The following is a 26,994-nucleotide window of genomic DNA, read 5'->3' on the forward strand; positions in this document are numbered from 1 at the left end:
AGTCATTCTAATATATATATATTTATTATTTCTATTTTAATTGGTGTGTACAACATTTTACTATGATAGCAATCATTGTTGGTCTTGATCATGTGGTATAATTCCCTTTTTTCTTTATAAAAATAGAAAAAAAAGATGCTACATTGTAATATTATAGGCATGCGCACACACACACACACACACACACACACACACACACACACACACACACATATATATATATATATATATATACAAATGATACACTTTGATATTACTGGTCCATATATTGAAGTATATATAATAAATCGTATCAAATGTTTCATACATAAAGAGAATCTTTGATACAAACTGTATTTATATATTTACATGTTTGTTTGTTTTTAATGTTGGTTATACTGAGTCAAAGACAGGGTTTGAGAAGTTGATGTTTTCTGGCTCCTCTTCCTCAAAGTCTTCAGGACGAATATCTGTTTCAAACATCCGCTGCAAAAGTCCATCCACAGTTCTGGATCCTGGAAAATCAAGAAAAAGCAGTCCTTCAATACTTTTATTCTATTCTATTCTATTCTATTCTATTCTATTCTAAAATCAAATGAAATGAAATAAAATACTTCTTGAAGCAATCTTGAACATGAGGGAGGGTTTCTGTTTGGCAGCTTCAGAAGGACCTAGTTCATTGTCATTGCTTTCCATTGCATCTACAAGACCAGTGTCCACACCATCCCTGACAAACACAATACCGCATAAACCTCCATTAAAACCCAAAATCAAATGCAAAAGGATGCTATGCTGATATGCTTCCATGAAACCTTTTTTTTTAAATCAAATAATTGATAGCAGGTCTAAATGGCACATACTGTTGAACATTAAGCTCCAGCTCCTCTATCTTTTTCTCTAGAGAAGTATGCAGGTCACTTTTGTCAACTGTGTACTCCACCAAGAATGCCTCCAAGATAAACGCTACAAAAATACTGTTGGAAAATGAAATAATATTAGGCTCACTATTCACATTATGCATATTTGTATTTAAAAGCAAAAGACAATATTTTAATAGAAGAGTCCCTATTCTTACTTGACTATAATAATGACGACCACAATGTGAAAAAGGACAAAGAAAATTCTGGCTGAAATGTGTGTGACTGCTGTGAATCCACTGGCCAACAGTGCAGCGGAGTTAAGGGTGAAGCAATGCATGATAATGATGTTATTAGAACTTTCAAAGACCTTAAGTCTAGAGTCTCACAGCATTATCCTTTGAGCAAAAAATACATTTTGATCTGTATTTGTAAAGGATATCATGCCACTGATTAACCACGGTGAGTTCCAGCAAGACAATGAAGGAAGAGACCACATTGTTGAAGTTGTTCTTGCAGTAGTTGAGTTTAGCAAAAGTGGTTCCTTTAAGGAGAGGGTTTCCACAGTACTCTTGATCAGGACTTGTAGAGTTAGGTTCAAAAGACTGGATTTTTCCTTTAAATAATTCCATTCCAACCATGGCAAATATGTAATAGACCACCTGTAGAGGACAGCAGTCGAGTTATACACATCCTTTCATATCAAATATGACAGTTATGACCCTAACTATTACTGTACAAGGTGTCCTTGATACCAGGTATGGTGCAAAATAGATGGGTTCACCAATGAGAGGATGGTCATTTTTGGTTTTCATACTTTCCAAGAGGAACACATTCATCCTTTTTTTTTTTAAGTGATAACCTGTATAATGCATGCAATGTATTGTATCCATTATAAATGATGGGGTTGGTGAGATTTATTTTTTAGTCTCTCATACTCACCAATACTGCATTTATTTGACCAAAAATACAATAAAAAAAAAAGTTTATATTTTAAAATATTTTAAAATGTATTTTATTCATACAATAGAATAGAAAAAAAGAAAGAAAGAAAGAAAGAAAGATTTGGAATAACATAAGGGTGATTAAATTATGATAACTGACATATTTGGGTCAACTATCCCTTAACAAAATGTAAATACTCACCACTATGAGTTGGCCAAATGTAAGAATAGTTGGTCCAATTTTAATAAGAGTGTTGATGATGGCCCGGAATCTACAAAGGTGTGTTTTTTAGTTTCATAACACATGACAGCATTTAAAAGACTTCAAACACACACACAAAGCACTTTTGTTTAGAATTTGGCTGTAACTATCTGACCTCTTAATGGAATCCACCAAGCGTATGAGTCGGAGGACTCTCAAGATGAAAACGATGTCCAAAATCTGGCGACTTGTATAACCTCCAGCTGCAAACAAAAATGTGGTCAATCAATTGCAAAAAAAAGACAATAAGATTTCTAAAAGGTTTGCATATAATTCCACTTAACAGCTTTGATTTAACATTTAGAAAATGCAACACTGTATCCAGGTACACTGTAACGATAATACATAAGTTTATACTTCATAACCCTTCATACTGTGCACTTACAGTGTTTGAGTGCTGAGTTAATGATAGTGCCAAAGAGTGCAGACACAATAATGATGGTATCAAACCTATAAGAGATAGATTTTATTGAATTTGTTTTCATGCGAGCTCACACAGGTGTTATGTGATCAAATTTAGTGAGTCATACAAAACGAGGTCTTCTCACCAGTTCCAGAAATGATGTCGAGCAAAGAATGCCCGAGGCTCGGTAGCATACAGTTTGAGAATGATCTCCAGCATATAAAGAGCCAGAAAACCCCACTCAGCATTTGATACCACAGGGTTCTCTTCATCCAGACCAATGAACACAGCATTCACCAGGATAATCAGGTCATAAACATACACAAACATTCTGGAACACACGATGCAAAAAAACAGATGACCATATGGGAAGCACATGTACAAACATGTTAAACAGCATCAAAAAGCTGTCCAACTGGGTCACAAAAAGAACTAAGGCAGCTTTGTTTTAAACAAAGAAATAAATAAAAGTCTCAATATCAATGCAAGTTTGATATTTTGTGTCCATGTACCTGTGATGAACCACATAGCGGATGAATCGGCTGACTGGGGAATTATACATAGAGGGGAAACAGATGTGAATGGGGTGCGCCTGTGATTTCACTGTGATCACCTGAATACTCAGAAGATCAGCAAGCTGGACAAATGCAAACTTTCCTGAACAGACAAAAAAAAAAAAAGATAAAATACAACCGAGGTCAAATTTAATTTTTAAGTGCCTATTTGTGCAAAAAAGAAAAATCAGTTAGACCTATGTGTCCTTTATTTTGATCATCTAAGACGCTCCAGAGCAGTTCCCGGTGAGCAATACTGATATTCGGCTTGACGAGTTTAACCAGATGGTTCCATTTGGCCTGGGTCACCACGGGCTCTCCACCTTCACCCTGTGCCTCCTGGAGCAAAGAAAATGCTCGGCACATCTTAAATCTTTTGGCCTTCACCAGCTGTCGGACTTCCTCCTAGAAAGTCAGCATTTCAAGATTTTCTTAAAGTACTGTAAATAATCTCTTTAAAATGAGATCAATGTAAATGTGCAGATACCGTGAGAAATTTGCAGGCTGACATGAAAAATATGTGAATACCTTAAGGTGCTTTTTGTAGTTACTGTAAACGACAGCCAGAAAGAAGGACATGAAGGTATATATGTTGATAACAATGTATAGAATGAAGAAAATAGTGAAGAAATCACTGTAGTTGTATGCCGGCATCCTACAATGGAAACATAAAAACAATATTTCAGAAGCGTTTGCATAGCATGCTTAAAGCATATTGTGGGTTGCTGAAAATCTTTTACACTACTGAATATACAGTTGCACACTAATAAAAATTTCACCAATGATAATAAAGCTTAAAAGGATACAGAGAGAGAAAATAGACTTACATGACATCAGGGCTATTAGCGGTGGTCACTAATACATAAAGATCAAAAACAATATCCAAATAGTCTGTGAAATAAGGAGAGCCGTCAATGGTAAGAAGGCCCCTGGAATAAAAGAAAAGGATACGACGAGCAGTTTAATGGTAAATCAAACTATTTTCAACGGACACAAATGAGATGAATAGGAAAAACCGGAAGTACAGTATAAATGGAAGGTACTGCATTTAGTTACCTTTTCCCAAACAATTTAAGAGCCACAAGAGAAAAGACCAACACGCTGAACATGAATAAGAAAAAAACATAGGAGATCTGAGGCAGCGCATTCCGAATACTCCTGAATGCTCTCCGCAGCTAAATGAAAAAAAAAAAAAAAGAAATGAATGGGAGTGGAATGGAGGAAAGACATTTGTCCCCTATGGACATACATTACCAGGTTTAGGATATGCAACATATCATGGCAAAATTGCCTAAATGGACAAGTGCACCTCATAAAAAACATCAAAATAATGATTTTGCAAGTTAATAAAAAAAATTTCAGGAAATATATTAAAAATAATTGATTAAAAATGATATCTAATGTCCTTAGATGGTAGTTTTCTTACTTGTCTTCCCTCTGTAACATTAACTAACAGAAGTGGTCTTAAGACCCTCGACCATCGGAGGGCAAAGTAGCCAGTTGACTTCAGAGCCCCGTATATAGTCAAATCTATAAAAGAGAGCTGTGAGATAGGAAGAATAAAGAAAGGTCATGAAACAAAAAAGCAGTTGCATTCCAAATCTGCCAAAATTTCTAGCTATGCAAGCTAGATCACAACACTCTCAAACCATCTGCCTGACTTCACTTTGTCTACTCAGAGTCAGTGAACGTTACATTTCCTGGTGATCATGCAGAACTGCTGAGAATGACAAACTATGGGCTAAAGTTCATTTCTCAACAACGTTAAGACTACTTTCTCAGCATTTTCTCATGCTTATACAGACAGAATACTAATAATTTCTTACATTTACATAGCACTTTTCCAAGCACTCAAAGTGCATTACATGAAAGGGGGAATCTCCTCATCCACCACCACTTTAGGTTAATTCATTAGTATTACACTACATGAATAATATATGATGATATGAACAAAATAAAACTGATTATGTACCTGTAAATTAAATGGAAATTTACAGTCCAAAAATATGCTTAAAACAGGCATTTTTGATTAGCAGCCTACCGTTACAATGACTATGATGCAGATATTTTTGGGATCCTTCCAGAATTTATCCTTTGGAATGACTTTGGCATAGTGTACAATCCGCACAGTGAATGCAGAGAGACATATGAGCTCAGTTGTAGAAGTCGCCTAGAGAAAACATCACACATAACGTTTTAGAATTTCACTATACCAGACGTTCTTCTGTGTAAAGTGTTTCAATGGAAAAGCTGTTTTTCAGTGAACATGAACTTCCAGGAAATATCCTATTGTGTCATTTGGGGGGTTGGCATGGAATCCAGGATGTCATAAAAGCTCTCTTTTATGTTGCTAGTCAAATTATGCACTTGGAGAGTATATTGCAAACTCAATCAGTGTTAAAACATTATAAACAATGTATTATGTGTTAAATATACAGTGCCAGTGTTTAGGAAGAGTCCCTGTTTACACAATCATATTCAAGTTTTAATTTCAGAATATAGAGCATAATACATGCTTTGTAGTTAAATGGAGATGGAAACAATGAGCATCCAAGAAATATTCAACCGCCCATTCACAAAACTACACAATGGTACAGATTGGATAAATGATTAAACCACTGCTTGGCTGAATTTTTTTTTTTTTAATATACGTAAGTCATACCCATATAGGAAGTGGCACAACAGCAGGATCCTCAAAGAGAGCCAGAGCGAGATTTACAATGATGAATACGTATACCAGCATCTGCATGAACCAGTGATTGTACAACAAGTACAGCCTGTGGAATATTTGACAGATTTTATAATACACAATCCAGTAATAGTCCACGTTATGTAAATGATTGCTAGTTCATAATCTCTTACTCTTACCTCACAGCCTGTGGTGAAGTATCAAAAAAGATGTTCCTGTTATACTGGGCATCTGACACATAGACTGTGGCAAGGTTGAATTTCTAAAACAACATCGGCAAACATCAACAGACCAAGAAGAGAGAATAAAAACCCGTTTGAGTGGGCATTTAAGTCTACATAAAATAATTTATTTATCCATATCTTACTTTTTCTAGTTCATTTTAAATGCTTCTGTGGAGTGACAAATGGATTTATAAAAGTGCAAATATTCCATATAATTTCTCTATTAATATCATGTCATTAAATCTGCATAAATAACATTTAATAATTAGCAAAAGGCTGTGTAAAACGGAATTAAATGGAGTGGCACACCATAGTACATATATCTATTTTTTTTTGTCCCTATAACATACTTTCGAACTACATTCATGACTCCAAACCCTTTGAAGAAAATGGGACTGATATGTGCATGTTTATTCTTACAGTTTAGTCAATGCATAATTACATTTGTATGGCAGACTACCATAACTATCCATTTCGCTACAAATTATAAACAATTAACAAAAGTCGAAGTTTTTTAATGCATTTTCTTGACAAGGAAGATGCTTCTCTTGCATCACAATTTAAAAGGATTATCCATGTTGCGTTAAGTTCAAGAGACTTTCTATTCCAAATTAATAACCCAAACAATCTAAACTTAGAATCAGAGTTCCATTTATTAACCTGAAGTTGTTTTTTAAACCCATCTGATGTTTAGATGTTTACATTTTGCGGCACATTGATGAGTAACGTTACAGGTTTCCAAGAACAACATATCCACGTAACATACCTCTGTCATCTCGTCTGAAACGTTACTGGAAACATTATTTCGTCCATTGGTTAAACCTTCATCCTTCGATAAAGTATGGCCCTTTGGTCTCTCGGTCTCAGACATTTTTCTCTATTCCTCAAATTTTCCCTGTCCTTTTGAAGCTCATACAGATCCAGTTCACAGGAAATCCCGTCTTGAAAAAAGTTTATCTTGCAAACGAAGCGAATTTACTCATTCTAGTATGGCGAAGGCCTCGATATTACAAATTTATGATCCACGCCTTCATATTTGGAAAATCAGCAAGCAACGTCACAATGAGTAAATTAATATTTAGTAGACAAGCCATCTTACCAATCAACTTGAGGGTGATCTATTTAATATTAAGAAGCGGTGCCTCCCATTGAGGAGATACCTCGCTTTGATAGGATGGACGCCATATCTAATTAATATTCATAAGCGGAGGCCTCGCCATAGTAGGATTTGATTGGCTAAATCTCGCATATTCCAAACGGTGGAAAGGTCTTATTTGACTTTAACCTCCAAATAAACGATTATCGGGCGAATAATATAAATGGTCAAGAACATACATATAAGAATTAAATACACATTTCTTTAAAACAGAGTTTGTAATGCTGTGCATTTCGACCGGTCATGTGACTGAATCCAGCGGAAACAGAGGAGAAGATCCACAGGCTCAAGAAAATGACTGTGTTATGATTAACCCGAGGTTTCCTTATGTTTACACTGTAATTTACTCTGAGCTCTCAACACAAGAGGAACACCACAACATCATAATTTATTTTCAACTTGTATGTATGTTTGCATGTATACACTACCGGTCAAAAGTTTGGGATCAGAACGTTTTTTATACGTTTTTTATGCTCATCAGGGCTGCATTTATTTGATCAAAAATACAGGAAAAATTTTAATATTGTGAAATATTATTATGATATTTCTATTTAAATATCCATTAAAATTAAATGTATTCCTGTGATACAAAGCTGAATTTTTAGCATCATTACTCCAGTATTCAGTGTCACATGATCCTTCAGAAATCATTTTAATATATTGATTTATTATCAGTGCTGGAAACGGTTGTTCAACTTAATATTTTTTTGGAACCGGTGATATTTTTTTTCAGGATTCTATGATGAATAAAAAGTTAAAAAGAAGAGTATTTATTTAAAATAGAAATCTTTTCTAACAATATACACTATCGTTCAAAAGTTTGGGGTCAGTAAATTTTTATTGTTTCTTTATTTAGAAAGAAAGAAATTAAAACTGTTATTCTGCAAGAATGTGTTAAATTGTTAAGTGATAGTAAAGATTTATATTGTTAGAAAATATTTTTATTTTGAATAAACCCTGTTCTTTTAAAATTTTTATTCATCAAAGAATCCCTGAAAAAAAAAGTATCGCAGTTTCCAAAAAAAATAAATATATATATATATTTAGCTGCGCAACTGTTGCCAACATTGATAATTCTAATAATAAATCAGTATATTAGAATAATTTCTTGAGGATCATGTGACGCTTACACTGGAGTAATGGATGATGGAAATTCAGCTTTGAATAGTAGAAATAATATTTTAAAGGATATTAAAATAGAAACCATAATTTTATATTTTAATAACATTTTGCAAAATTATACCGTTTTTTTTTTTTCTTCTTCTTTATTTTTGATCAGATAAAAGCAGCCTTGATGAGTATAAGATACTTCTTTAAAAGAACATTATTTGGGATCAGAACAAGTCATTCTGATCCCAAACTTTTGACTGGTAGTGTGTGTGTGTGTGTGTGTGTATATAACAGTGAAATGTAGAGGCTGTATATAAAAAAAGAGACCAACAACAGTAAAATTCTAAACCGTATTTATTTTCAACCAAAATTGTTTTCTATAAATTCCATATATTGAGAAATCAATACAAATCCATGCAAACAAACAATCTCACTCAATCTGTCTCTTTTTTTTTTTAATAAATGCAAATAAGTTAATGTCTGGGGATATTCTTATCTTAATTTTAAAGGGTTTTGACTGAAAACTTGCCAAGTAATTTTCATTACCCTATTAATTGCCTTTTGATGCAAAAATAATTTTTTATGCACTGTAAATAGACAAAAGTTGATAACATTACTTTAAAAGACAAGTAGCAAAACTTGATTAAAAACTAGTTATTTATAATTACATAATTAAAACAATCACATTTCAGACATGAAATATAAAATGATTTTATTGCTGGTGTGGTATATAAATGAAACCAGGAAATTCACTAATGAAAGATAATTATCGTTCTACCAGATGCAAGTAATAATAATAATAATAATAATATCCATCTCAAATATATAAAATTGTAAAAACTGCAAAACTGAAGCATCCCATTCTTTACTCCAGATAGAAACGAGTATAAAAATACAACACATTCTTAAAGCATCTGTGGCTGAAGCTGCAGAAAAACAAGGGGTCACATATATATAAAACTTCTCTAGGTTTTATTTTTGTTATTTATATCCAAATAAATGACTGTATGTGAGTATAGATGATTTTTTTGTACCCCAATCCAAGTGTTATTGTGTCAAACTCCTCCATGAGTATGTGTTATATAACATGCTTATATTGAACTTGACTTGTTCTATGAGAATAATCTCATGTCACAATAATCTTGGTGGATTGGGGTTCGTCCTGACGGAGGAGTAAGCTCCAATATGCTTGATGAGATTGGGTTCAACGCTGTGTGCCTTCTCACCTGGCCTCGATCTGGCTATCTTGTACAGCACCATGTCTTTCGCATTTCCCTGAGCACAGACGACCTGGTCCAGATATTCAGCAGTCCGAATGGAGGCGTTCCCTGGATAAAGCATAGCAGGGGTGCAGCATTCAGTGGCTGGACACACAGCATACAGCTGAGGTGAAAACCGTCTGATCTCCAGGAGATAGTGCCTCCCTGCCAGCTCAGCCACAGCCATTACGTAGAGAGCCAGAAAGAGAAAATGAGAAGCTGAGAAGGTAAAAGAAAGAGGTGTATAGTGAGAGAACAACAGGAGGAGGATAGTAGCCCCAAACAGGCCGAGACCCATCCATTCTAGAATGCGATAAGGCTCTGGATTCCAGTATCTCTGAAGTCGTTCTGGATGGTAGAGTTTTATGTACAAAGTATTAAGCGCAAATCTCCGCGAGAGTATGTTCTTCACCGATGGAAAGAAATCGGTTAACGGGAGTGCATCATCCTCCAGGACAACAACGTTTTTCGGCCTCATCAGGTCCCATCCTTTGCGTAGACAGTAAACATAATCTCTTTTCTCCTTCTCGAAGATGCTGGTCACGTCTCTGTTCTGCCACCTTTCATCTGGAGAACGTCTAACAACCAAAAACTGCTTCTCCAAAAGCAAAGCATCCTCATTTAAACTGGGACCGCTTTCGACGTCACACAGCATGACCTCAGCACACGGTTTATCGCCACACGCTTTGAGGAGAGAATGGAGCTGTTGTGCAACCTGTAACAGGTAGTGATAGTCCCTCCCCTCTGCTCTCCTGCTCGTCACGACGGTGATCAAGAGATCCGGATTCTTGGCCACGGTTTCCAAAGGGTCTTTCAGGCTTTTCGTAAAAGCTGCCGCTTCCCAGAAATGCAGCGCTTCCTGGCCTCTGGCGTAGCTTTTTTGTAGTGCTGCATCACTTAATGGATCAAGATAAACAGTCTTTAAAAAATAATAGGAGTAAAGGAGACGATGACAGCATATAGGGAGTATCACCCCGAAGGTTAAAACACACAAAAGCAGCCCTTGAGCTACTGGGCTTGACCAACGAAAGTGTTTGCTGGTACAAGTCCTCCATCGAGGCATCTGTGTCTGCTTAAATTGAGATCACAGTTCAATTCTGTGAGAGTTTAATACAGGGTTGAGCACAGGTAGAGGGACAGGGATCCAGTAAAAAATAAAATAAAACTGTCACAAATGAGCTTATGAACTTTAGAGAGCCTTCTCAAGATGTTTCCATATATGACCTGTATCTGTAGACAAGAGTGATATACACAGAGTCATACTAATGTAAATAATACAATAAATATTATGTAAAACATTCTAGGATATTCCACGCGGTGGATAGCGTTTGAATTATAAAAAAATAAATAATAATAATAATGTGTCGCCACGATAAAACTAATAAGTGAACCGAACGTGTCCCCTCCTGGTCACCGTAAAATATATATAACGTAACTTATTTGTGGAATGCCCCTTTTTTTCAGCAGAATGCTTGAAAAACGATAGGTGACATGAACGATTTTACTACATAAAGAAAACAAACAAGGAAGAATATTTATCAGTCTGCAAATTATCCGTTACGCGAAATAATAATGAATGGAACAAAGCATTCTGAAAACTAATGTATCATTCCTACCAGAATGTGGATGTTCAGCAGCCAACGACTAAAAGACAGCAACCGAAACCGAGTACACGTCAAACTTCAGGCCTGACGACCTATGACCAATATCTATGAGCCCACATCAGCTTTAAACATAAACAGTAACAGCGTTTCCGTATTACCGTACAACACGGACCAAATGTGCATTATATTCACAGGAAAACAATGTTAACCTTTTCTTACTGAGGAGGACATTCAGGACACCTAAGGAGATGCCCTCATAAAGCTGAATCGCATATTTTAGGACAGTTTTGTCTCACAGAGACAGGCGTTTTTTAAAATATCGTTATCGAGAGTTCAAAAACGACTGTGATTGGTGCATCATGACCAGCGCTGAGAAAAGTATCAGAAACCACGTGAGGACATCATTAAGGATGTAATTACAATAGCATACACTAGATGGCAGTGTGGGGTTAAAGACGGCGTTCCGTTCGATGCGCAGGGCAAGACCAAATGTGCAAAAGAGAGATTTTTGGTAGATTCGTGATAGAATTTACCAGAGGCTTGGAGTAAAATAAACTGTGCAGTAAGTAAAGGGGAACAAACACGTTTCGTGGTTGATTGTCCTGTAAATCAGCAGACCATAATTAATGATAATATTTGTCAAATTGTCCGTAGTTGTACAATTCATCAAAAATCACACACTATGAAAAATAGTAAATAGTGACTTTTAGCTACAAATAACAAACAGATCAAAATAGTAGCATACTGCATATAACAAAAATTATGACTTTATAAATACATGTAACAAACACAAAACAAAATAGGTCTGAGAATGTGACTAATAAAGCTACAAAAAAAATAACAATTTGTAATTGTACTATTAAAAAAAAGTTATGTGAATATACATCCTAATTATGTAATATATATTATGTAATATAATAATAACTTCTTAACTTTACATTTTATAGTATGTTTGTACTTCTAGGAGTGTATCTTATCCATTCTTGAATATTTTATTATTATTATTATTATTGTTATTACTAAAAAGGTAGCTGTCTAATAAGTTTTCTTCTAGACTGGTCATATCTGTTAAAAGGCAGTTACAAATATGTAGATTCGCCCAATTTTAATCAGAAATGTGAGACTGATTATCTAACTGCTAGTTGGTCAAACTAGTTCTTAAAGTGGTCACATGATGTGATTAAAAATTTCCTTACTCTCTGGAGTTTTACAAGCTCATCAGCTCAATAGTAGAGACTGCAAGACCTGAAATGTGTGTGTCAGAGATAGGGATACATACACAACGTGTAAGAATGAAAGCTTACTATTGCAAAAAACATCTCATTCATCTCACAAAAAATGTTTATGAAGCTAAATCCAGAGTCATGCTCAGACATGCACAATGTTCACATGAGTTCTAGTTAAACACAAGGAAAGATCTTAATCGAATCGACTTCTCAACACCAGTACTGTTTTTTCATTATTTTTCATTACATTTCATAGTTTCATAATAGCCTTACAAAAGTCAAAAGGTGCCCAACAAAAGGGCAAATTAGAAAGTCTATATAGATCTGTACACACACACACACACACACACACACACATATATACAGTCAAACCAAAATTAAACTCAGAGTTAAACGATGTCAGAACAAATGCATCTTGATAATGTCAGATAACACATGCAAAAGGTGGTCAGGTCAAAGTGTCTGAATAATTATCCCCAGATTTTTATACATTTTACTGGTAGTCCACTGTAGGAATACATTTCTGTTATAATATGTCACAGTTTACTTTATTGTGCTATCCCCATTTACATAAATGAACTATAGTGTCCTACACGCACTTGTAAAAAAAAAAAAATCAAAACTTATACCTGGTTTCTGATTAATTTGTCTGGTTTTACTGTATGTGTATGTGTGTGTGTGTGTGTGTGCGTGTGTGTGTGTAATCTACTGCTTTCTGCTCATTTTCTTTTCCCCTCTTTTTCTTTTTCCTTGCGATTGCGCAGGGTAGGTCTTCATGGAATGCATCAAGATGAACAGGTCTGGCCAGCACTCTGTCAGCCTCTTTAATAAAGCACATCTTCAGCACTTCTGCACATTCCTTCTACCTGTGCAGAGAGGACAATCAGGTGTGCACACATGACAACCAATACTGGACAAATGGGCTCTCTGCCCCGGGGAGGGGCCATATTTTGCACCATACCCGACATTCTCTACCTTCCAGAGCTTGTGAGTTGATTTCAATTAACTGATTAATTTACTGATGTTGTTTACATTCATGTCACTACAAAACATTATGAAACAAAAAGCTGTTATATAATTTATTTAAGGTAAATTCAAAAATGTATCTGTTAAACATACCATATTTGTTAATTAAGCAAGTGGTACCAAATTTATTTAATTGGCAACAATTCACAAAAATATATAAAAATAAAAACTTTAAATAATATGCAATTAATAATCATAAATTGTTAAAGTGTGTCAATCCAAATTTATGTTGTTAAATCTGACCTATTTAAAATTATTGATTCATTATTGATTGAGTAAAATATGCAGAAAAAAAGAAAAAAATACTGATGTGTTAAACATTTTATAACATTTGTTGGTACCTATTTGTTTAACTGGCAACAATTGCTGTGACAATTTCTGGAAAATCTTGTTTCTTTCTTTATTTGAATTTATTTTAATAATCAGTTAAAAATTTAATATTTACAAAAAGGTATGGTCCAAAGATTATACTGTTAAATCTAAATTATATAAAGTGATTTGATTTATAATTAAGTAAATACGTATTGTACATAAATATAAATATAAAAAATACACAAATCTGTAATCTTCCAAAGTTTTCAACAGAAAAACATCACTGGTAAATGTGTCGTTTTTAAATTCAGTTTATTTAAATGTCATTCTTTTCTTTTAAATCCAATGTTTTGAGTTTGACATTGATTTGATATATTAGGAATAGTTTTAAAACAATTCATTTGTAAAGATGTTCACAAGGGTGGGAGAGTTCTTTAATAATTGTTAATCTATTTGAATGTAGTACATTTTCCTGTACAAAAGCACAACTATCTGGAAGCTCTGTAACTTCAAGAATAAAGGGGGATTCTGTCAGTGAAATGTTCTTTGATTATGTACATCTCTCAGGTCTTTGGTGGTCTGGTGTTGAGCCTGGTTGGATCTACGTCCATCGAACCTAACAACCCACAGGCATACGTGATCTCTGTGGCAATTTTCTGTTTCATCATGACATTCTTCTGGTTGCTGATCTTTGCCTGTGGGTCTCATCGAAACAGAAGCTTTTGGGCAAGCGCGGTGAGTTCATAAGCTCTCTCTTTGTCTTGTCCCTTTCCACCTTCTCTTTTTATTTCCACTACTTCTCTTTCTATGTTAATTCCTTTCTCAAAACACATTTTCTTATTTTCTTTTCTCTCTGCAGGATGTAGCATACCATGGATTTGCAGCGCTCCTTTATCTCAGTGCTTCTGTGCTTCTAGCTTTTATAACAATTCTTATCAGTATACAATATGGCAATAACCTACTTACTTACAAGCAGGACGTAGCTGCTGTGGTGAGTCCATATAATAAAAAAATCATTTATCATAAAACTTATTTTTTTGGTAACATAAATGTGATTCATGTGGTAATAAATAAAATAAATGTTTTATTAACAGATTTCAAATAATTAAATAAATTTGACTAAATTAGACTACACCAGTAAAAACCATATTAAACTAACAGCTGCCCATTTTACTTGTTGAAGTAGTGACTAGTTATGTCTTTTTAATTCCAGGTGTTTTCCTTTTTCACCACGTTACTGTATGTCATCCACACCATTTTCTCAGCCATCAGGTGGAAATCCTTCTGAAACGTCTGAACCTTAACCCGCTTTACTCATCTGACATCACATATAATTATTGAACAGATGTTTACACAAGCAATGGTATTTACTGTATAGTGCATCAATTATAATTATTTTCATGTTCTCCTATAAAATGTGTGTGTGTTTTTTTAAACCACCTTTTGCTAATATTTCTTTTTGTAAACTATTCTTAATAGTCCCTAATAAACCAAAGACACAACATACTCGCCCCCTAGAGGACAAACAGATCAAAACAAACGAATCACGAATACATGAATATGTAACATAAAGCGTGAGGTGGTTTGCCTGTTTTGGCTTTTAACTGACATTCTTGCTTTTTTACAATATATCAGGTTTAACAAGTTTTTCAAAGGTTTGGCCTGAAGTATGGGTTAGGGTAAGACAATCAAAGGAAAGTGTGAGTTTGCATGTCGAGGACAGAGGACAATTAAATCCTGTATATATATATCCTGTATATATATATATATATATATCAAGGGGAGTGGCTCTTAGTGCTGACCTGACAGACTGTAGTGTAGGGTCATATACTTTGGCCCCCAGGTCGGCGCTGTATGAAGTCCATTCCCGAGTACAGGAAGTACAGGAGGCGATGGGTGGTCAGAGCCATTGGCCAGGCATGTGGAGGGTTCCGGTACGGGGTGAGTTGGAGAGGCTCGGTGGGTTTCAGTGGGGTCTGGATGAGAGCCATTTATATTGTCCTTCATTTCTTCGACCTCGGAATTAGAACCGTTTAATTAAATTCAATTCAAGTTTATTTGCATAGCACTTTTTAATGACACAAATCATTGCAAAGCAACTTTACAGAAAATTACGTTTCTACAATATTTAGTAATAGCTTATCATTTTTTTTTGAAAAATGTATACAAGATGTAGTCAACCAGAGGATGAAAACAATTAACAGCAATTATTATATGTTGCAATCACACTTGTAGCAATATTTGTTAGTTCTGTATGATGTTTCAGGTTTAGCATCATCTGAGTTCCTCTGAGGGGTCAGCATCATCATCTCTTCTCAAGTGTTCTGGATCCAGATTGGAGCTTGTGTAAATCCTATTTACCATGGGATGCACATTATCAGGAAGGCTAGTCCAGAGTTTTGGAATACCTCCTTTTGTGGACTTTGCTATCCTAGGAACTACCAAAAGTCCAGAGTTTTGTGACCTTAGGGAGCGTGATGGATTGTAGTGTGGTAGAAGACTAGTTAGGTATGCTAGAGCTAAACCATTAAATAAAGATTAAATCAGCTTGATTAAGGGAAATTAATACATTGGGAAATCACAACGGATTGTGTCCTCATCCAGCCCCGACTGAAAGAAGGCACAGAGTGCTGTGACATGCCAACTCACCCGGTGAGACAGCTCGCGGAATTCCTGCACATACTGCCTATTAAAGCCACAACCAAGACTGTTTTCATCATACCAATGACACAAAAACATCACTTGCCAAGGTAGCCCTTCTGAGTGAGACTGTCTCTCTCTGTCCTTCCATCTCTTTACCTTTACCTGCAGACACCATCGTTGCACAAGAGCAAATATGGCTGAGAAAGTATGAACAAAGAAAAAATAGCTTTGGGAGGTGTGAGTGTCCCTGTAATCTCATTGATACTTCAGATGCTGATCCCCAGTCACCCAGCCCTTGACATTTTAGAACTGTGGTTAAAAATAGTTGAACTAGTGAAACTTCAACAAGGACTCAAGATGTGTGCCCAGCTTTAATCAGACATGTGGACTTTTTCTGGCTAGTACATTTGTAGATAGTGGGAATATTTTAATCAGAAGAACACTTTCCATTGCATTGTACAGTGCATCAACAAAAATATAGGCATGCTTTTCCTAATGACTATGAAAAAATGACTAAGGTAATTTATGACTTCAAAATTCACATTCTCGGCTATTGACTGAAGTTTTAAAGTGTCTCATAGATGTAATGGAGAAAACTCATTTTTGATGTCTTTTTGAGAGCGGCGGTTCCCTTGGGTTGTCCTTGAGGTGTATTCAGTCTGAAGAAATCATGAGGTAGAAAACTGTCTGTGACTCACCTCATTCGTTGGCAAGAAGCGCATGTGTTTTCCGGCCTTAGGCGGCTTTCTATTTCTACAAGAAGCCATTCCTGTTTTATTATAAAGACATAATAATCACAGCGGCAGTACAGCCCTTTTTTAACTATATTTTTTGGAAGAAATCCAAAATCTTCCATAAGGAGATGTAAACATGGACAAAAAGATACAAAGGCTTAGAAACCAAACCACTACTTGAATGCTCAAGAAAGGCTGCATTTATTTGATCAATAGTAATATAAAATAAATAGCTTTCTCTATTTTAACACTAAATGCTACAATAATTGCAATATAAACAATAATCATTAGAAAATGTTACATTTAAATGGTTATTCATGGATCATAATTATTGCACATATTATTTAGTACCAAAAATCTCATCAAAATAAATAAAACTGAACTAAAATATAGTACAGTTTTTTAATCGATTAAAAGTTACACATTTGACTGCCAAGGAGTATGAGATCATGAAGTCTCTTTATCACTCCCCGAATAGAATTGTAAAGCATAGTCAGTATAGTTATCAATGCACAATCAATGCACATACTAGAAATTGCTGCAAATATAGTGAAACTGTTGTCTCTCCTGATTAAACTCATTCAAACAGATTGACAGCACGTTACTCTGTGGCAGCGAGATCAAAGCATGTTGTATCTCTGCCCCATGTGTAACAAAGTTTCATAACTACTGGCTTGTATTTTTCTTTATCCATGCTTCACTATGAATCTCAGAACGGAAGTTCACTTATGTAGCAAAAACATCAAATAAGGACACCTCAACTGGATTGAAAAATAATTAATGAGAAAAAAAAAAAAAATGGAACACGTCTGACAGGTGTGTGATGCATGCATATAGCCAGTCAGCCACAGAGGAAGTATAGTACTTCATCTAACAAAATTCTGAATTATTAAATGCCATTAATGTCACTACTCATTTACTGATAAGCTTTTTTTCAGCAAATATGAAAAGAGACCCCATGATTCAAAATTATTTAAGGGTTAATAAAAGGTCTCAAGCCACTTTGCAAGTAGTCACTTCATATGTTCTTATACATGAGACTGTTATGGCATAGCAGCACTGGGCATCATGAATCATCATAATATACAGTAAATAAAGCACTGGAACCTTTAAGCTATTTGAAATGGACCTTAGACTGGGCAATGCTTATGGAAAACAGTCATACATCTCAGATGACTAGATCTATGGATAAATCATGATGAGAAATTAATAAAAAATAAAAGATTCCTTTTTTTGCATTAGTGTTTATTAAAGCTACAAACTCAAATATATATCACTTATAATGAGAGAAAAATTTAGTTGAAGTTATAAAATCAATATTGCTTGGGAATTACCTTTTTGTTGGATCCTAGATAACTTCCCTCATAAACTGATAGTGTGATTAAAATTAGCTACAAAGAACTTGCCTAAGTGCATTGTGATAAAGGACAGGACTTGCATTGACTGCCAAAAGCCTTTAACAAATTCCCAAGCAGAGAACAGGAGATCTTAAATAGATTACACTTTTCCTGTACATTTGTCGCATACTGAAATTTTAGCCAAACACGGTCATGATTCATGTGCTTGTGAGTCCATGTGCTTTTATTTGCCCTTCTCATAGAGCCCAGTTAGACAGATGTCACAATGCTACATGTCCAAAGCAGCCAAAAGCGTTACAGTATATCACTTTGACCTCATGCAACTAAACACATATGATGGCATGTTGTATGTAAATGCACTGATTTGGAATGAGGGATGTATATATACTAATACCAAATGTAGATTTGATGATAATGACTTTTGCAGCAAGCCTAGATGTCTTTCATATCATAATGAATTTGCCTCTTGCCTCCACTGGGTATACACTCTTAAAAATTAAATTGCAATTTTTTACATCTTACAAATTAGACTTTTATCGAGAATCCAATTTCCAAAGTCCAAAATTAAAAAAATAAATAAATCAGAATTGCGAGATATAAATGCACAGTTAATCCTCTGACTGGGTTCCTGGGAGTGCTTCTCACATCCTCAGTGCATTCCTGCCTTCCTCACAAACATACACACTCACTCACTGACACATACTGTATGACCACACACACAAGGGGAGAAGAAAGCTACCTGCCAGCAGAGCCCCTTTATCTTGCATGTGTCAGTTACTGACAAGAAGCTGGCAGACAGGAGAGCTTCACAGACAGGGTAGCAAGTGACAGGCTCCAAGCACATCCTTGTATGGAAGTGGCTGAGGGAGAAGAGAACGATAAGCAACAACCCAGCTATGCTGTCCATGTTTAGAGGCACTCACTGGGCCCACCAGATCAGAAACAATGCATGTTTCTGTTAAATTTAGACAGGTTATCGGCCACCGCTCCTCTCCCTAGACAGTCTCTCACAGCACCACTGGGAATACGGAGGGGAGTCCATAGGATTGGCTGCTTCAGGGATCTCTAGGTAGGCAAAGTTCCATTAAAAGACATTATTTCATTGGATGAATGACTTATTGGATGGCTTAACCACTGTTAAAGTGACTTCATTTGCATTAATGAATAAGCTTTTCTGTTCTGGCATCAGTTGCAGTGGGATCATCATTTATTTTGGTTGTTTTTGTGTGAAATGTTCTAACTGAGAAAAATTGCTTTTGCCACGTAATATAGAAAACTACTGATTCAACAACAACAAGGTAGGGGTTAAGAAGATGCCATTATTATTATTATTTATAATTTTTTGTAGAAAGGAATAATTTAGAAAAAAAGTAAATTAGCAAAAAATCTATTATACTACATAATGTTTATTTCTTATTACAGTACTTGGAACAGTCCAATTTAACACTAACCAAGTGCTAAATGAGAGTAAAAACTGGCTTGGGCAAGTATAATTTTTTTAAATTGCCAATTGGCTCATATAATAACTTTATATGGAATTATGGAGCATGATTTGAATTGAATTATAAAATGGTAATCTGAAGTTTGCTAATGTAAAACGTGAAATTTAACAAGTCTTAATTCATTGGAAAATCTTCCGTCAGAGTTTTATGAGGGATGCAGTGATACATGTGGTATATTCCTAACATTAATCTCAAATAAGAGATAAGAGGAATAAAGTTACAGTGAGTTTTAAAGTCATGGTGTAGTTTTATCAAAAATTGTATTTGTTTTTACATATATATATATATATATATATATATATATATATATATATACTGTATAGTAATATTATTCCATATGCCCATTTTTGTAGCAAAAAACAAACATATTTTTTTACCCTGCTTGAAAGTAATATTATCACTGTGACAATGCTTTTTCAGTGTGATCTGAACTTTGAAATTCATTTCAGCTGACTGTGATTTACATATAACATTATGATGCCTAATAATCCGGATAACCAACCCAAACAAAGAGAATGAGAAAAGGAAAAACTACATGATGCATTATCATCCCAGCTTCTTCCAAACCTTATTATAAAGACATTCAGCCCAGGAAATCACTACAGCTCAAACATGTCGGTTATGATGACTTCATGTTAATGACTTAAGAGTGTTCAGAACAGTCTAGTCTGGCTCCAACAGTACATCTACTGACTGCCCAAATGAGCAAGTGACAACATGCTGTTGTTTATTTATTTATTTGTTTCACATCGGAGAGGCTTTGTTAGCGAGGTCAGGCATGAGAGGCAGTATGTCTGTGGAACTGCAAGCACAAATAGTCATCTTACAGAGGGAACAACAAAATGGTGAGCTCACGCCGTCTCAAGGCCTGGCCTCGATGTCTCACAGCACAGCTGTGGAGCTATGTGAGGTGAAAGCTGACCACAACAGCAAAAGTCTCAAGATGTAAAGTTCACCGCAAGCTGCATTCGGACATTTTGTGTTTCCTTCTGCACAAGGACACATCCTGATATTTAGGCTGAAAGACCATGTGAAATGAAGAGTAATCATTTTAGTAATATGTGAAGATGTAATGAACTGTTCTATTTAGGTATAGCTTTAATATAAAATTGATTCATGTGGCACAACCATGGTTTTTGGAGTCACAAGTCCACTTTCCAAAAGTCATTGAGTACTAATCCAGACTTGTATTGCTTCTCATCTCTTGCATGTGTGCATTTACCCAATGTTTAATTAAGTCAAATTACACACAGATTGCATCGGGTATGCAAGACAGTCTCTATCCTGCATGCATATATTTACATTTCTACTGATTTTGCATCAGCATTGTTTCCATATAGGGAGCCAACGGCAAGGCGCTATAAGAAACATGTTTCAAATTAATGGAGGCCCTTCAGGTTAAATTGGTCTAACGCAGGGAGGAACATCATGACAGAGATCACGTCACTGGCAAATGTGACCTGGCATGCTGTAATAGTGACTCAAGATAAGGCACAAAAAACATTTTCTGCAGTTGCAATTCAATGACACAAACACAGACAGGGAGCTAAATTGCATGGCATATTATGGTAATTTAGGCCAATTTGAGCATATATTGATCAATTGGAAGAATGACAAAGTATTGCATAATATGTATGTGTTTTTAGCCTATTTTACATTTTTATATTAATTTTGCTTCTTAAGTCTATGGTTTCCATTATTTAACTGTTTTCAGTTTTCGTAATAGTTATTTTAGTTAAGTTAAACTATGAGAAAGAAAAAGGTTACTTAAAATATTTAAGTTTATTTGAAATACGTACGCACATACTTACTGTGTGTTGGCCAAATGGCTTTCCAAAGGTGCTGATAGTAGAGCTTTGTGATGTCTTATGTTTGTTGTATGAAGGCTTACTCTGTGTTTATGGGCTCGGAGTCAAAGTGGAGTCAGCGCAGAGTAGGGAGTGGAATATAATATACCTCAAGCGATGGCAGCTTTATTTTGAAAGTTGAAGCATCAGCATTCTCTCTCATGAATGGAATGGAACCAGGATTGTGGAATTTTCCCTGCATCGCGAAGCGGCTTTTGGAAAATTACAGTATCTATGTATTCTCTTGCGAGATTTGTGGTTTTAGCCGAATTTAAAATATCCTCGGAGTGGGCTTTCCTTTACGGAGTAGGAAATGGACAAACTTGGAGGGCGCGCCGATTGATAAAAGGCTTTGTGTGAAAATTTGTGTGGGGAAATATTCGCTGAAAAACACATCCAAAACACATTAACACCAACAGCTGAGTTTAAACTTTGAGAAACGGCTCTGAGTAGGCCTGTCTTAGGGGACATTCTAAAACACTTAACGTGAAAAATGCTTAACATGGCTTAACGAAGCCTACCAAAACACCGACCAGGGCAACCCAAATTTCTGTCCAACCTTACTTATGATTAACTGTCAAAAGAAATAGCCCTTACTCTACAGATAAAGTAAATAATATAACGTTAAGCTGTTTCCTTATAATGCACTTCTATGGGGGAGAAAATGCTTAACGTGATATTATTCCCTTTATCTGTGGAGTAAGGGCTCACTCTTTTGACAGTAGTGTTTATTACAAGTAAGGTTTGACAAAATTCAGGGTTTCCCGGGTCATTGTTTATCTATGTTAAGCCATTTTAGAATGTCCCTATCTTAGCAACCGCCCAGCAATGCCTTAGAGACCACCCACAATACCTTCATAGCAATGCCCTACTAATTACCCGGAGTCTTCAATGTAATATTCAATAAAATGTAATAGATTATATAAAATGTTTAACTGTTTTTGTTTTTTATTTATAGCCTAATTAATGTGATTTAATTCATTCCCAGTCTGATTATTCAGAATTTATGTTAATCAAGTAAGAATTGTAGCATAAAATTTGGTGTGAACATGCCTTTGAAAATCACATCAAGGTGACAAATGTTGATTCACAATGGACAATGTAATGTCTGGCACTTATTTTGAGTTGTGTGCGCTCCCAGTCCGTCTTATCAACTCTTGGGGGTGGTCTGGCACCAAGCCACCTCTCTATCCGAACACTATCCCCCTCTTCGGTCAGACATGCGAATCCGTTCTGAAATCGGAAAATAAGCTAGCAACACTTAGGAAAAGTAGCCTACAGCTCTCCGCCGCACACTCTGCACGCGCTGCTCTGAATGAATCGCGTGTCTCACACACAGCTCTCATTACCAGAATGATTCAACTACTGGAGGATGAGAGCGAGCGGTCGCGGGACTTTGCAAATGAGCGCTTCCGGTAAACGGTCCGATTTGACTGAGGTTGTTTTTACCGGAGTCTCCGAGCGTCACTACAGCCGTATCTACATGTGGTGTCTTTAACATCAACGCAGCTTTTCTCTTTAAAAGGTAAATAAACCTGCTTGGGCTTTACTATGTTTCATGGCGTCTGCTGTTAAATGTGAGCAGATGATGTTTTATGTGCATTAATTATAATAGTAGGCTATTATGGATCAAAAGGAAAAGTGTAAATGTATAGTTATATACATTTACATATAATATACGTTTTTCTAGCAGACAGATTAATCATCTTTAAAATGCAAATGTAAAGTTCGAAAGCAGTTCAGTAGTAGATCTTTTGCTCATTTCCATTCATAAATACTTCTCTGCCTTCACCAATCTATTGTTCTTTTATGACATGTAGGGGAATCATTTTTGTTATTTATGAAATAAATGTAAATATAACCTTGCTAAAATGATGTATTGGTTTAGCTGGTCAGCAAGCTGGTTTCCCAGTCTGACCTGCACAGACCAATCTAAACACCACCCTGACCAGGCTGGGCGACCTACTAAAACCAACACAACATCTTAGGCAGTTTTTCCCCTAGTTGGGTAATTATGAAATCTAGTGTAATTTGCATTGTTTTGATACAATCTATATAAAGCACTATAAAAAATACCTTTATTTATATAGCACTGTATACAAATTGAGTCAAAGTATCCAAGTACTGTATCTTAACCAACTTATCAACTTTAAAATAAATAAATTAATGAGCAGACACTCCTCTAACTCTTATATTTTAATTCAATAATTAAACACTCGTAAGAGTACTCAGTATTTTCACAGGCTGCAGGTAATCACAGCTGCTCTGAAATTCAGTACTTACAACATGACTATAAATGCATTATTGGTTTTACAAGACAGTTTTGTATAGTATATTGAGTACTATTTTTCAGGGAAAAATGACCAATTGGTTTGTATAGTTCTTCTCCAGCAGAGAAAATATTATTTGAGGCTTTGGCATCGAGCAGCTTGCAGTCTAAAAAGTAGACTGGAAAAGAGTACTTAACTCTCAACACTTTCTCCAATCACTTTTGGCTGACTCCACTCCAGGTTTTCCATTTCCTCATTGTGTTTGCCCAGTTCCGATCAACTGTGGAGTGAGGTAAAACACTGATACTCTGACTTAAAAAAAATAACTTCCTTCACTCCAGGCAAACCCTGCTTACTCTCAGCATCATTCACATATACTCAGGTCCAAAATTCTGTGAACACAGACAAGCTTGTATACAAATGTTGAAACTTCCCAGTGCTGACTCTATAAACTGTAAATATTAACTCTTTCAGTTCAGAGCATTGCTCGACCAATCAAATTTGAGCATAAGAACTAACTGTTGCATAATTTCTGATCAACCCTCTTGGTTTTGTATCGTTCTTGATGATTCACTTCACTTTTTCTTTCCTTACAGGGTACAGGCGAGCAGGAACAAAATACCTCACTACAAACATGGGCCAATCTGGGACTTCGTCCTATTTTTCTCTCGCTCTAAAACTCAGCATCTTCCTCTTAGTTTTCTCCTGTGAGCCCATGCCAGCCACTGCAGGCAGCTCCAAATCAAGCTTAGATGTAGATACTTCTAATGAAAACTCCACACATGAGACTTGTGGAGGTAGTTTTGAATGCAAAGAGGGAGTGATCTTGCCAATTTGGATGCCGGATAACCCGTCCTTTGGGGATAAGTTGGCCAGAGCCACTGTGTACTTTGTTGGTTTGTTCTACATGTTCCTGGGTGTATCCATCATTGCAGACCGCTTCATGGCTTCCATTGAGGTCATCACATCCCAGGAGAAAGAGATCACAATCAAGAAGCCTAACGGGGAAACCACAACCACTACTGTTCGTATTTGGAATGAAACTGTCTCGAATCTGACTCTCATGGCTCTGGGTTCCTCAGCCCCAGAGATTCTGCTGTCCGTGGTTGAAGTGTGTGGGCACAACTTTGATGCAGGCGAGCTGGGCCCAAACACCATTGTTGGAAGCGCAGCTTTTAATATGTTTGTCATCATTGGTTTCTGTGTCTCCGTGATACCTGAAGGAGAGCATCGGAAGGTCAAGCACCTGCGGGTGTTCTTTGTCACCGCCACTTGGAGTATATTTGCATATATATGGCTTTATCTGATCTTGGCAGTGATTTCCCCAGGTATCGTGGAAATCTGGGAGGGACTCCTTACTCTCTTCTTCTTTCCGATTTGTGTGCTATTTGCTTGGGTGGCGGACCGCAGACTTTTAATCTACAAGTACATGTACAAACGTTACAGAGTCGGAAAACAAAGGGGAATGATCATCGAGACTGAAGGTGAGCCGGAGCTCCAGTCTAAGGCGGATCTTGAAATGGATGGTGGGATGCTTAACTCTCACGGTGATGAACTCTTGGATGGCACGGTGGATACTGAACATAAAGACATGGATGAGGATGAGGATGAGGCCAGAAGAGAAATGGCCAGGATTTTGAAGGAACTGAAACAGAAACATCCAGAAAAAGAGATGGAGAAATTGGCCGAGCTCGCCAACTATTACGTCCTCAGCCAGCAGCAGAAGAGCCGTGCGTTCTATCGCTGCCAGGCCACTAGACTTATGACCGGTGCAGGTAATATACTAAAAAAGCATGCTGCAGACCAAGCCAGAAAAGCACTAGGCAATCATGAACTTCGATCGGACGTCTCGGATAATGATATTTCCTCTAAGATCTTCTTTGACCCTGGTACATATCAGTGTCTTGAGAACTGTGGGACTGTGGCTTTGAATGTGGTACGACGCGGTGGTGACTTAACTAGCACTGTGTCCGTGGAGTACCGCACTGAGGATGGCACTGCCAACGCAGGCTCTGATTACCAGTTCACCGAGGGTGTTATAGTCTTCAAACCAGGTGAGACAGAAAAGGAGATAAGAGTGGACATCATCGACGATGACATTTTTGAAGAAGACGAACACTTCCTTGTTCATCTCAGCAACGTCAAGGTCATTTCTGATGGAACCAACAATGGGAAAGGTGCTAATCATGTGGACACATTAGCTAGTCTTGGCCTTCCTTCAACAGCCACTGTGACTATCTTTGACGATGACCACGCTGGCATCTTCACATTTGAGGATCCAATTGTTCATGTCAGTGAAAGCATTGGTATGATGGAGGTGAAGGTGGCACGTACCTCTGGAGCTCGTGGAGTAGTGGTAATCCCATATAAAACCATCGAAGGAACAGCAAAAGGTGGAGGAGAGGATTTTGAAGATACCCATGGAGTCTTGGAGTTCCAGAACGATGAGATTTCGTAAGTGTATTTGTTTTTTCTTTTAAATATTCAGTCAGAACGTGTAGCATTGTGGTTCAGAATGACAAACTGTATAATTTCACAATTCAAAGGGGAATCAACATTGTCTTGTATAGTCAAAAAAAATCCTCATTAGGATTCAACAGTAAGGATGGTATGCTTGCCTGGTACCAGTGTGAGACAGTTTTAAGCCAGCTGTGAGAAATTTTACTTGTCCTATTTGGGCAGTGTTATGTCTTAATTTTTGTAAATTGTGTAAATGCATTTTATGGCTTGTGAACAATCTGATTTCTGACATTTTTATTGGTCAGTTAGGTAAATTATCTAGATGGCTGATGTTTTGTGTGTGTGTGTGTTTGTGTGTGTGTGTGTGTGTGGTGAGTCCAGTGAAAATGTGGGCAGGCAAAGCATGCAGAAGAAATCATTACTGCCAAGCCCTACTAATAGTAAAATCAAAAAGAATAAATTAATCAAAATTTCCAAACCATCAAATTAATTTTATCTCTTTAATCTTTGTTGTTTATTTCCCGTAAAATATGTTTTCCCCCTTGATGTGTCTGATTGCTGTAAAAAAAATTCTG

At 36.2% G+C, this 26,994-nt stretch overlaps 4 protein-coding genes across 6 annotated transcripts in view; 2 read left to right on the plus strand and 2 right to left on the minus strand.

Annotated features, from left to right (window-relative positions):
* Positions 1 to 5: 5 nt before the first annotated feature.
* On the minus strand, positions 6 to 6,916 carry LOC128022209 (two pore calcium channel protein 1). The gene is made up of 19 exons (XM_052609543.1): positions 6,679 to 6,916; positions 5,868 to 5,950; positions 5,662 to 5,776; positions 5,041 to 5,169; positions 4,426 to 4,542; positions 4,056 to 4,174; positions 3,827 to 3,928; positions 3,528 to 3,654; positions 3,197 to 3,404; positions 2,958 to 3,102; positions 2,591 to 2,776; positions 2,428 to 2,492; positions 2,158 to 2,245; positions 1,983 to 2,052; positions 1,279 to 1,498; positions 1,055 to 1,145; positions 840 to 953; positions 594 to 706; positions 6 to 494 (listed from the first exon to the last, which is right to left on the minus strand). Exons 1-19 carry the CDS (start codon positions 6,781 to 6,783, stop codon positions 373 to 375), a joined length of 2,319 nt encoding a protein of 772 aa, XP_052465503.1. The 5' UTR covers positions 6,784 to 6,916; the 3' UTR covers positions 6 to 372.
* Positions 6,917 to 9,129: 2,213 nt separating this feature from the next.
* Positions 9,130 to 11,311, minus strand: LOC128022210 (post-GPI attachment to proteins factor 4). Its single transcript, XM_052609544.1, has 2 exons — positions 11,054 to 11,311; positions 9,130 to 10,667 (listed from the first exon to the last, which is right to left on the minus strand). Exon 2 carries the CDS (start codon positions 10,498 to 10,500, stop codon positions 9,310 to 9,312), a length of 1,191 nt encoding a protein of 396 aa, XP_052465504.1. The 5' UTR covers positions 10,501 to 10,667; positions 11,054 to 11,311; the 3' UTR covers positions 9,130 to 9,309.
* Positions 11,312 to 13,116: 1,805 nt separating this feature from the next.
* Positions 13,117 to 14,975, plus strand: LOC128022212 (myelin and lymphocyte protein-like). Its single transcript, XM_052609546.1, has 4 exons — positions 13,117 to 13,254; positions 14,173 to 14,340; positions 14,465 to 14,596; positions 14,819 to 14,975. The coding sequence occupies exons 1-4, from the start codon at positions 13,165 to 13,167 to the stop codon at positions 14,891 to 14,893; spliced, it is 465 nt and encodes a 154-aa protein (XP_052465506.1). The 5' UTR covers positions 13,117 to 13,164; the 3' UTR covers positions 14,894 to 14,975.
* Positions 14,976 to 19,197: 4,222 nt separating this feature from the next.
* LOC128022208 (sodium/calcium exchanger 1-like) overlaps positions 19,198 to 26,994 on the plus strand; it is a 44,379-nt gene continuing 36,582 nt past the window's right edge. The window contains exons 1-2 of one of the 3 annotated variants that reach the window (XM_052609542.1): positions 19,198 to 19,409; positions 24,556 to 26,413. In XM_052609542.1, the coding sequence (XP_052465502.1) occupies positions 24,594 to 26,413 (1,820 nt within the window). In that variant the 5' untranslated portion in view covers positions 19,198 to 19,409; positions 24,556 to 24,593. Of the gene's footprint in view, positions 19,410 to 22,920; positions 23,215 to 24,555; positions 26,414 to 26,994 lie in introns of those variants that run through there. The other 2 variants (XM_052609539.1, XM_052609540.1) reach the window with 2 other exon arrangements.

The sequence above is a fragment of the Carassius gibelio genome, chromosome A11 (assembly GCF_023724105.1).
Source record: "Carassius gibelio isolate Cgi1373 ecotype wild population from Czech Republic chromosome A11, carGib1.2-hapl.c, whole genome shotgun sequence".
In the NCBI taxonomy this organism is placed as follows: domain Eukaryota; kingdom Metazoa; phylum Chordata; class Actinopteri; order Cypriniformes; family Cyprinidae; genus Carassius; species Carassius gibelio.

Coding starts and splice junctions, on each gene's coding strand:
- LOC128022209 (XM_052609543.1), bottom strand. CDS start 6,783: ATGTCTGAGACCGAGAGACCAAAGGGCCATACTTTATCGAAGGATGAA. Junction 4,543..5,040: donor GCATCATAGTCATTGTAACG/GTAGGCTGCTAA, acceptor CCTATCTCACAG/CTCTCTTTTATAGATTTGAC. Junction 707..839: donor CTGGAGCTTAATGTTCAACA/GTATGTGCCATT, acceptor TGTGTTTGTCAG/GGATGGTGTGGACACTGGTC.
- LOC128022210 (XM_052609544.1), bottom strand. CDS start 10,500: ATGCCTCGATGGAGGACTTGTACCAGCAAACACTTTCGTTGGTCAAGC.
- LOC128022212 (XM_052609546.1), top strand. CDS start 13,165: ATGACAACCAATACTGGACAAATGGGCTCTCTGCCCCGGGGAGGGGCC. Junction 14,341..14,464: donor GAAGCTTTTGGGCAAGCGCG/GTGAGTTCATAA, acceptor TTCTCTCTGCAG/GATGTAGCATACCATGGATT. Junction 14,597..14,818: donor AGCAGGACGTAGCTGCTGTG/GTGAGTCCATAT, acceptor TTTTAATTCCAG/GTGTTTTCCTTTTTCACCAC.